Source organism: Diadema antillarum, unplaced genomic scaffold, assembly GCF_040938485.1.
Source record: "Diadema antillarum isolate AM-2024a unplaced genomic scaffold, OU_Dant_1.0 seq00000207_RagTag, whole genome shotgun sequence".
NCBI lineage: Eukaryota > Metazoa > Echinodermata > Echinoidea > Diadematoida > Diadematidae > Diadema > Diadema antillarum.
The window spans coordinates 42,092-53,990 of NW_027271266.1; the positions used below are offsets into that span (position 1 = coordinate 42,092).

General features: G+C 38.8%; 1 protein-coding gene across 1 annotated transcript; it reads left to right on the plus strand.

Moving 5' to 3' along the window:
• Nucleotides 1-1,224: 1,224 nt before the first annotated feature.
• LOC139728950 (uncharacterized protein C20orf96-like) lies at nucleotides 1,225-11,440 on the plus strand. Its single transcript, XM_071639879.1, has 10 exons — nucleotides 1,225-1,277; nucleotides 4,302-4,500; nucleotides 4,870-5,089; nucleotides 5,726-5,780; nucleotides 6,449-6,493; nucleotides 7,045-7,144; nucleotides 8,294-8,451; nucleotides 9,008-9,175; nucleotides 10,675-10,817; nucleotides 11,380-11,440. Exons 2-10 carry the CDS (start codon nucleotides 4,317-4,319, stop codon nucleotides 11,438-11,440), a joined length of 1,134 nt encoding a protein of 377 aa, XP_071495980.1. The 5' UTR covers nucleotides 1,225-1,277; nucleotides 4,302-4,316.
• Nucleotides 11,441-11,899: the final 459 nt, after the last annotated feature.

Genomic DNA, 11,899 nt, shown 5'->3' on the forward strand with positions numbered 1-11,899 from the left:
ATAGCAGATTCTGTATTTTTTTCTTGTGCACTATCAATGGAAAATAATGTGAGGTGATGACATTACATATCAACTGTTTAGAGAACTAAACTTATTTTGCAAAAATTATCAAATCTTTTAAATTTTATAACTTCCATACTTTTAATCAAACTTTGACAAAATTTCTTGCATTGTTGTGCTTGTCATAATTTCCTCTTTCTTTTTCAAACAACTTTTAACTGGTCAGGAATTCCTCTTGTTATGCATCGTAACATGTGATATCTCCGCTGTTCTCCATAGACTCTTGGACAGTCGTCCGTTTTGGTTAACCTCAAACACTAGGCTGATATCGATATGATACTTGAGGTGTTTCGGTGTTTCGAAACCATTTGAAGTTGTGTCTGTTTTCTTACTTATAATCGAACCATTACAAATAGTGAGTTGTAGAAAACTTCAAACAAGGTGAAAAGTGAGGAGGCTTAACAAGAGAGGGGAAGGTCTTTGTTTCGAGGTACTCACGGAAGAATAATCAGTGAAATGTTTCTCAATGAAATTTGAATTCATCAGAAAACTGGCGAAAACACGGCACGTGTAAAATGATATAACTCATTAATGTAAGGCACTTCATCATATTGTTCTATTCCATGTATCTTAAGAGAAATACAACGTATTTGTGGTATACCCAATGATTCGAGGTTACTAGTAGATTTCCGAGATTCGCATTGTCACTTGTGGTAAAAAGCTTTATACATATACCAATGTCATTTATGGCATAAAGCTTCTTACATCTACCAACTTAGCGACATGATTATAGACTTTTGCATATTAAAATGCAACTCGAACAAAAGTTCATCACTGAATAAAAAGCGAGGTATCTTCCGTCATTATGCCCAATAATTACCAAGTACCATTGTATGACTATTGTATCCATGACGAATGTCCCTGTTGTGCGTGTAAAGACCGTGTGTGAATGCCTAAACATAGCGACTATTTCTTGCATAGATATCTGCTCTACCAGTACATGTACCTATTTTGGTGCATTAAAATGTCTCATTTGTGTTAAGTGTGTTTTCCAAGGTATCGGTTGCTTCACTATGATCAGGAGAAGTAGTATTACCACAGATTTAAAAAGTAATTGTTTTTATCACGCCACAGGGGAACGATTTTCCTTTTTTTCTTCTTTGCTCTGGTGGGACACTATTATTCTAGCGCTAACTTCAGTTAAATTATGCCCTGCGTCTATTTCATAGCAACAACAATCGGGCGAATGAGACGAAAAGAGTAGGACACAAGCTAAGGTAATGGAATTTTCACATTGTTTCACGAGAACAGTCATGTAGACTGATGCAGATCCCCTAATATAATCAACGTAATCTTTTTGTGTTAACCTTGTCCTTCTATTCAGTCGCCATAATGTTGCTTCGCAACGTCGTTTGTACAAAATAAGTGTAGATAGTCCCATACGTGTAATATTGTGTTATCTTAGCAGTGACCATATCCATGGTAGTTGTACAAATTGCAAATGCAATACAGTTGTAGTCTTATGCATGCATGTATCTTGACCGACAAGTCTGTCTAATTCCGCGAAAAACTTCTCATTTATAATAATGACATTTGCTGAGCGAAAAACTGACCCAGCAAATGTCATTATTAATTATGAATGAGAAGTTTTTCGCGGAATTAGAACCTTCTAGACAGACTAGACTAGTCGGTCAAGCATATCTAGCCTAGACTAGTTCTAGGTCTAGAGTAAAATATCCCGTTTGCGGCAGTTTAAGCATTGTTAAGGGTTTTTCCAACTTGTAAACAAATCAGGCAAATTATTTTCAACCATTTCATATATCATAGACAGGATTATTCATTAACGCGATTGTTTTCATAAAAGAAATTTACCATTGACCAACGCAGTTTTCATGATTTACCAGGGCAAAACCCGGCACAATTTTTGCCGATAAGGGCGATATGCGACGTACTATTTCTGCTTGCGGCACGACGTACAATCCCTATGCAATACGCGCGTGCTCCTCGATCTTTAGCTGAACGCCTTCACATGTCTCGCGAACATTGCGTACGCGCCAATTCCCATTGCGAAAGCACGTGAAAATAGCGGGCGCACATGCATTGGCCGCAAACAAGATCGCAATTCTGGCGATGTTGTTGATGTCTATCTCGTGTTTTTCTGAATTTTTTCGATGGTAACATCCACTTTCCGAACAAAAATGGCGGCCCACATCGGCTCGCGAAAGTTCTATTTTATGTGAGGATATGTTTTCAAAATCCATGAGCATCGGGAAAACGGCAAAAAATCAAGTTTCTTGGACCATTATTTCTTAATTGTTATGTTAAGAAGTACCGAAAATTCTATTTTGGATGCGATATGTTGTCATTTAGGTGAGAAAATTTCACTTTCGTCAGAGATCGTGCCCATTTTATCACTTGGTTTTTGTTGATTGCTAGTGTGTTAGTCTATGTGTAGTGTGCATGTAACAGTGCAATGCTGTGTTTAGCGGTATATTATCGTGTATGTTGTACCTGCCGCGAACGGCTGCACGGCCGCTTACTGCCGCAGTTACTCTATATCATGTGCGATGTGGCTGTGAATGTGGAGTGTGTGACGGAGACTTCACTGCCTTATCACTGATGCCAATTACTGATAGTAATTTAATTCAGTCGCACACCTGATATGCAGTGTAGAGCTATACGTCTTGATTGCCGCATATTTGTCCGTTCGTTAAAGATTTCTGTCTTTCTGAGCTTGAGAGGGCAAAATTAAATTGTGACTAGTGGAGGGTCTAACGCTTGGTGCACTTCTAACCGCAGCAGCGACCCCAACACGTATTACTGGTTACAGCGCCCCGCGCCAGGGTTAGTGCACTCCCTGCTGAAGTTAGTGAGCCTTTCGCCTTAGCATCGTCAAGTGATGCTGGCCTTAAACTGCCATGAACCACAGGACAATGGCAGCTGTTTTGCTCTTGGCAGGTCTTGGTGGTACTTTGTTCACAGGTTTCACCTAAGTTTGTTACTGGTGGATGTAATTACCACCACGACCCGCCAAGAGCAAAACAGCCCCCATTGTCCTGAAACATGTAAAAATACTATTCATGTCATTTGAATGATCAAAGAGTATCGTTTTTGGGGTCATGCCTTCTGCTCCTAAACTCCAAGATTGCCTATAGAGTAGAGACCTAGCTACTACTAGCTTGATACTAATGGGTGGGGGGGGGGGGGGGAGGGGGAGGGGAGGAGGCGTCGTACTTCACTGGGCTAAGACCTTATTCATTTTTTCCATTTCAATGTATAGTATTTTCCTGTGTTTTATGTACAATTTCAAGCAGTTCATTATTTTACTTCATTTAAAGATTCTGTTCACTTCGTCATGTACATGTACATGCATTCTATTTACCATTGTAATCTGGGGGCTTTACCAGGGATGCCAAGTTCAAAAAATTTTTATGAGTGAGATTTTCGTGACTCAACGTCTTGATGCGCGCGCCAGAGCGAGAGTGTGGGAGGGGATAGTAGGGAGCTTTTTCAATTTTTAGCTCTTAATGGTGTGATCAGGTGCACACTTAAGTGACTATTTTTTACTTATTTTGAAAGACAAAAGGGAAATATACCTTCAATTGCAACTATCACTTTAATCCAATTGAGCTATGTTCATTATTAATAGGCCCAAGTTGCAGATTTCACCCAATGCGTGAGAAAAATGGGTGCTATGCGTGAGATCGTGAGACAACGGACCCTAATGCTTGAGTCTCACGCAGAATGCGTGAGACTTGGTAGCTCTGCTTTACACCTTTTCAAGCTATCGCTTTTTGTAGTCCCCGTTCTCCTCATCAATATTTCTTTTTTTTTTGTCATGTTGATCTCACAATGTATTTGTTTTTATGATGATTGAGATGAATAAACGAATTGGATAAACGAATTGAATTGAATTGAATTGAATTGAATTGAATTGAATAATGATAGAGTCAGAGTTGCATTGCTGATCAGAGACATGTCTAGACAGAGGCATCTGACCTTACACAGCAGTACTTTGGCAATTTGGTAAACTAGAGTTAAAGAAGATAGAACAGGGTCTAACACTGGATGTAAACTTGCATATAATGTGTACTAACCAAGCCCAACAAGGATATTAAAGTGAAGACAAAATGCCAAAAGTGTCACTGTTTGGAAATTTGCTGCTATAGAAATAGATTATGATATGATTCAGTGACAAGGGTAAAAATATTTAATAAGCATATTTGTAAACGGCCTGTTGGTATTTATGTTATTTTGACATCTGATTTTTATTCCTTCATATATTATCTCTGATGTAAAAGACAACAGAAGAGGTAATGGCAGCGGATTTCCAACATCCAGCCCCACATGGGGATGCAGCGGTATCGATCCCTGACGGCAAGCAGCTGGGGATGAAGCACTCTGATTACGACCAGTGGCAACGCAAGGGGAAGAGTAGGCAGGACACAACCAGGGGCTTCGATGATGGAACAAGCAGTTCAGCAGGCAAAACAGACTCAAGTGAGTCACCTTTCTTTTCATTATGCCTCCGCCAGGAAGTGTAGCTGGAGGCATTATGTTTTTGAATTGTCTGTCTGTAATCAATTTTGTGGACAGCGTAACTAAAAAAACGTTTGAGGTGTTCTAATGAAACTTGGCATGTCTATGTATGAGTGGGTGAAGTTGTGCCTACTGAAGATATTTTTTTCCCCTAAAACCTTAGATAACTTACACAATGAAGCTGTTGAAATTTACACACTGCTGAGGTGTGTACACGAGATATTCTGGATATTCAGTAATAGATACTGCAATGAAGAGAATTATTTCAGTCTTGGCAATAATCTATGGCTCTCAAAAAATCTAAAATCTTATCCTTTCCATCTCATTTAGTCCTGGACTTCTCCAAGCTGTCCATCCAGCTCAAGTCGAGTTCAAAGTTCAACGTAGGGCCAGCGTGCAATCACAAACACGGCAGGGCGAAGAGCGCTGGTCCGGAGGGCGAGGAGGAGAAGCACGCTAGGGAGAGACAGAAGGAGGTCAACGTCCTTGGTCTGCTCATCGTAGCGAGGAAGAAGGCACTGGAGCGATACAAGCTGAGAGAAGAGACACTGTATCCTTTGATATAGCTTACTGTCAGAGACTCGTGGCTGGCTCAAGAATTTTCAGAAAAAGCAAAGCAAAGCAAAAAGTAGAGCAAGTTGACAAACATGCCATACTTGTACCACATTCAAACATTAAAAAAGTATGTGGCAGATAATAATAATACTCTTAGCTTTAAATATTGCAAACTGTTGCAAAAATTATTTTTGTTTTTAAGGAATATGAGAAAATGCCAGATTAAACTCCATGAATATGAATTGCACATGCACAGGACTGTATAAAAATTATCTTCCACGTGATATTTTTATTAAGTGGATAGATTTTAACATCTGATTACAAAATGAAAATTGTGACCTTTTAGAAGTAGAGAAGCAAAACCTGCATTGCCATGGTAACAGCACATTTTGGCCTCAGGATCACAGAAAATGTTTGCAGATCAAACTACTTTTCATTTTTTTTTTAAAGATTCAAACAAAATATGGCACATATGTTGAGCTCAACAAATATAACACGGTGACCTTTCTTTTAGCTCTTGTATTCTGAACAGGACATAACAGTAAGGGTAGGTGTATATCTAAAGCAGTTTATGTATTGTATCATGTAATTTATATATTAAATTCCTTAATTGCCTGTTATGCACATCCAGATTGAATGAAAACTCGAAGCTGAGATTAGAGATTGAGAGCAGTGAGAAAGATGTGGTAAGATGTCAGAACTAGATGCCACTAACTATTAATGAAAGTTGTTATGACTTTACGAGATATACTAGTATCTTAGTCTTTCTCACGTTTTTTTGAGTGATAGATCTAATATGACATTTGCCCCACCAAGAATCTATTGATGATAAATGCTTGATTATAAAAGTAAAAGATGAATAGAAATCTGCACGGAACTTTAAAAAACTTCAATACTGTATTTGATAATGATTTCTTTGGAAAAAGTCATCGATTTAAAATTCTGTCAAGGACATAGTTCTGATGTGTACTCCTAGGCGATCTCAGTCTCAGATACTGATTACTACTTATTTCCAATCTGTACATAAAAATGACTTGGAGGACTTGGCATCTACTAACTTTACTCTAGCGAGAAGTTTGTGAAGTTTATGAACTATACTCATTGATGTTGATTTCTGATGAGATTAACATAATTATGTGTAAGTAATTCTATAGTATAGGCAGTTTGAAGTTTGTGTATTCATGGACATCCTCATTCACCCATAAAGTCTTCGTAGGATTAATATGGAGGTGCCAAGTGACGTGTTTGCAAGTATATAGTATAATATCTTTAATGATATGCTTTATATTGCCAATCATGTTGATGATATTTCTGTTGCAATGAAAGCTGGTTTTTTTTAATTTGTTTATTGTAGCATAGAGACGTCAAGGATCTTCTTCAGAAGTATGAAAGATACAGGGTAAGTTCTCCAATGTTTCAATAATTTATTTATGGAGATTTCAGTAAAGGGAGATCTTGAATGCTAAATACAAATCATGTCAAACAAAAATAAAACCAAACCAAAAGAGAGAAGATGATGAAAGAAATATTTTGGAGACAGGAAAGACTGAAGAATGAAGAAGGTAAGCAGAAATATGGATTGAGAGAAAGGAAGGCAAATATCGTATGACTGTGGATTACGTGCTGCTAGAGAGTTGTAGATATGTACTGATATGCCCGAAAGTAGTAAATGGGAGTGAGATATTGCTTGTATGATTACTTATTTGCTCAGCATGCAGTAGGTATTTCAGGCTCTTTTTTTTTTTCCAAAGGGAATTTTGCTCTAAGAAAAAGTTTCTCTGACTGGAATGAATTAAATCAAATCATATGATCAGCAACTTTAGATACTTGGGATGAGTTTCAGTTGAGTTATATGTCTATAGTTAATGTCTGCAGTGAGTTTGAACTTTTAGTCTGTCAGGTGCAAAGTCGTTTCTCATGCATGCTATGTCAATTCTCTATTTCTTGCAGGGAGCTGTATCGACCTTGACAACAAAATTTGAGAAGCAGAAAGGGATGGCCAAAGGTGCACTCAAGCAAGTGGAAGACAAGATAACAGAAGATTTACAAGGTAATTGTTGACAGCATATATGTTCGAGGAGAGATTACCAACACAGCTATGAAGGATAAGGTTTTCAGTTAACAGGTGGTGGGAGCTTTGTGATCTCTTTCCAAATAGGGTGGGAGCATAGAAGAGAAATTTGAGCATTTTAGATGAGATCGCTTGCTCTTTGCAGTGCGAGGGCTTTAAGGATGTTTAAGCCTCCTGACAAGTGACCTTGCTCTACCAGGCAAGGAAATAGTCTCCAAATATTTCAGATGTTAAAACTCCTTGACTTTCAGAAAAAAAAAAAAGAGAATAAAATCTTTGTTTTGATATTTACATAATACTGTTGGGAAGTTGATATATTCTAATCCCCAAGTTGAATTATCCTTTGGGTTTATGCCAGGTTCAAGTGTGTGCTTGTGCACGTATGTCACACACAGAACAGTGCTTAAGCTTCTGACCATTTGAACATTGAGAATTACGGGTTTATGGGATGAAGACTGAACTTACACTAGGGCTTTCTATAGCTTAGTCGGTAGAGCACCGGGCTAGCTCTGGAGGTCTCGGGTTTGAATCCGGATGGAATCCCATTTTATTTGCTCATTTTTCCACTCATATATATTTTAATGGGATGATACAGTATTGGTGGAGATGATAATTGGGCTTGTAACTTTTTGCGAGATGCCAAGAAAACACTGTTGATATAGTACAGAGCGTACCATTTTAAGAAGAATTCAAAGTTTATTTGATGAAATTCGGGTTTGGAATGACTGAAACATCCAAAAACAAAGTAAAACAAAGCAATTGTAATAAAGTGTGGGTCCCACACTTTATTACAATCGCTCTTTTTTGGATATGTCAGCCATTTCAAAACCAATTTTCATCAAATAAATGTTGCATTCCTCATAGAATTACATGCTCTTTCATATTTCATAAGAGGTTTCTCATTATCTCACCAAAAAATGTTAGAAATCTGAAATTAGGTCTCAACCAAAACTATACGAGCCCTTTAACCTTGTATCAAAACATCATAAAAATGTTCTGGCATTTGAGAAAATGGGAAAAAGAAATCCAATGCCATTACAATATCCTGTTGAGTGGTTTGCTTTAAATGTGCACCCGTGTGTGGAAGACAACCTAACGGTGTGGATCTCTATCTCGCCCAAATGATAGCTCTCCAGAAGCAAGTGGATGATGTGGATGCCCTCCTCAAGGAACAGAAGAAGGAACTGGCAACCTTGACCAGCTACAAGGACAAGGAGTACCCTGTCCGTGCCATGAGGATCCGGGAGTTACAGAAGCAGATTAAGTACTTGGCCAAGGAATTCAAGGTAGGGAGAGAGATAAGGTTGCTGGACAAAGTTCTCTTACCTGTCACTTTCGTTCTTCCTGCAATGCTGTTTTTTTTTTTTTTTTTTTTTTTTCTAACTTATTTACAGTAGATAGCAACTTTTGAAACTACATCGTAAAGTTGTTTCACAATTGAGGTTCATAAGCATACGATCATGTGCAAGGATACCAAAGAAAAAATTGTATCCTGAGATATTTCCGTTGCCCAGCAAATGAACTTTGTTGGTTTGACTAAGTTTTGTATTGTGTTGATATGTTTGTTTGTTTGTTTGTTTTTTACTCTGCAAAGAGTTTTTCATACCCCCACCACAAAGTGTCCCCCAAGGCATTATGTTTACAACTGTCTGCCCCTCCGTCTGTCCTTCCGTCCATCCTTCCATCCGTCCTTCCATCCTTCCGTCTGTCCTTCTTTGCATAATCAATTTTGTGGACAGCATAACTAAAAGACCAATTGAGATATCCTAATGAAACTTGGCATATATATTTTTGTGTGTGTGTGTGTGACGTGACTCTCTTTTTCTCATATTCACAATGCAGGCAGAGCAAGAAGAGCTAGAGAAGATCATCCAGGTGGAGACGGACAAGTATTCCAAGCACCGGGACGACCGTCTCCTGGAGATCCGGGCAGAGGCCACGGACAAGGCCCAGGACTTGATGCAGGAGGGTGTGAAGGACATGGCATTGCAGAACATCATTATGAAAAGGGTCAGTGGTCAGTTTGTAGAGGTCATGTGGTTTGGTGGCTTGCCCACTGTGCTTCCTGTGAGAAGATCAAGTGTTTGAACCCAGCTGCGATATTTGGATCCTTGAGCGTGATAGCTAGAAGACTCTTCTGACTTGGCTCATGTATTAAATAGGCGTATTGATAGTTGTGCACTTTGTAATACTGGTAACAGGGCTGTAGTATTAGTATCATATTTAAAACTGAAGAACTGCCCCTCTCTTGGTTTGAAGTAATAAAACCTCTTCTAGAGTAAAAATATCTTATATATTGATAATTTTACTTTGACACAATGGTACCAGCCCAATTGTAGTCTGTTTGGGGCTGGTCCAGGCATACTAGGCTAATGGTTTGACAGGGATATTTGTGATACAGATTATTTAGCTTTGTGTTACATGATAGGGGAAAAGCAAATATGGAGGATGTTTTCGTCCATTGTAGCGATGCTTTTTGTAATATACTGGTTTTTGTAAGAACATAGAACAAAATCTGAGTTAAGTGGTGAATTTATAAATGTATTACTGTGGTCAGGGAAAACCCGGAAGGCAACCAATCAGTAAAGACTATTCTTAGTAATATCAAATACCAAGTAAAAAGGGAGAAAGTAAGGACAAGTTAAAAGTCAGTTATTGGTAGTTATTCAGCATTAGTTCTTCAAAACAGCAGCAGGGTCATACAGTTCTGATGGATCTTGATTAGAAAAACTATTAGACTCAGGTTGTTTTACAACCTTTTATGTTGTCCAGAATGCTCTAAGATAGGAGAAATCAATGTTCTTGATATATTGTCTGCCTTTTGTCTGTGTGCAGATCAAAAAGGAGAAGTAGCCAAGCACTTGTCAAACTGTGCACTCTGGCGTAAGCAACATTACAGGCTGTCAGGGTTAACATAGTTAGGGCCTGTATACTGAAGATTAGAGGAAATTTGTTTCCTTGTTCACAGACAGTTAGTTTCAGTATATGTATGTTGATTTGTGAGAAATGAAAGTCAGGATGTGCCAGCTTACCAATAGAGAATTAGAAGGTCAAATCAAAGTCGTTGATGTTGTCCTTGTTCATGTCGTGTCATATGAGTTATCATGATACAGAAAACTTTCATTGATTGGGGAAAGATATATCATGACAATCCCAGCCTTCCAGCCGTTGCTGGACATGCCATTGACACCTGCCACAACACTGGGTGGGTGATGCCCACACAATATAAATTGACTCGGAAGCCCACTCTTTAGCCAAGAAAAGTCAAAGAAGTGATCTGGATCAGAAAGGCCTATCCTACTTTGAATAAGGAGTCTGGATATGCAGTCACTGTACTCTCATTGTCCATACTTAGTGATCCCAAAGCGTCACCAGAATAGGCGAGGAAGGTGTGACAACAGTCATTTTGGCGCGAGAGTGTTCACAGTAGTGGACGAAAGCTAGCTGGTCAAATATAAATGTCAGTTGAAGCTCAAAGTGATATGTCATGTGTGACGTTTGTGTGGCAGGAAATTGAAGAGCACATTGAGGAAAATGGAGAGCTAGATGTCTACATTAGGGAGTTGGCTGAAAAGGTCCAGGGTCTGAGTGTTGACCCCAAGACGGATGTCAGAAAACAGATGTTTCCCCACCTCTACCGTGAAGTCCCAAAGTGAGTAGCTAGCTACGTCTCGCAGCAACTGTTGCCAAAATATCTCCAGGGATGTTAAACTCTCATTTAGTCCTACATAGTTTCAGAGTCAACTAACACTCCATGTTCAAGTCGGTCCTATGAAAGAAGATTATACTCTAAATAAGTGGAAGGTGGAAAGGTCAAGGTTTCACAAACATTAGACAAGGTATACAAAAGCTGTGGAGTTCTGGACTTAAACAAGTTTTCACAAAACAGTTGTGGCAGTCACAACCATGTATACAAATTGGACAGTCTACGTCATAAAATACAGTCAGATTCAGTCCCTTTTGGCACAGAGATCCATTCTTTGTAAATATAAAGATACCATTACAGTGTCCTATCCAAATGGAGAATGCCTTTGGTCATTGAGGCCATTTCTGGTGTGTGATAAACTTTCTGAAGATTTGGCCAAATGTAATGTTCTTACTTAGTGCTCATTAGGATTTGTTGTCCCAGCTGTTATTGTAAATTGTACCACACCATGACGGCACTGACCAGTATGTTTGTTTGTTTGTTTATTTGTTTCTTTCTTGTCTTCTAGGTGCACTCCTGACATGGACATCGTGTTGGACATTCCCAGACATGATTGGCTACCGATATGACCCTTCTTCTCTCTCTTGTCTCATCTGTCCATAACAAGGGACAATCATCCGTTTGCGCATTATGAACTGTGAACCTACTGTATCCTCACTGTCTGTGATGATGTCGTAATTCAGTTTTAGGACAGTGTGTTTGTATTAGATGGGTATTGTTAGCTACATACATGTTAAGTGTCTGCAGTTGCCCTGTGTATGCAGTCTGTTGGCAGTCGTGTGACAGATGCAAAAGTCGTTCTTGTAGCAATAACCTTTCAACCATCCGTCCATCTTGCATTCAAGAAGTACCTCCAAAGAGACCAAACACATTGGGGAAGAAAATAAAAGATAAACTGCATTCTCTGTCACAGTTGTGAATACTGCTATCATATTGGATGCTATGTTTAATCCTGATCTTTCCATTAAGCAGAGATGACTATTGGGATGTACATTTAAAAGACGTGCTACTTGTTGTAGATGATAAGC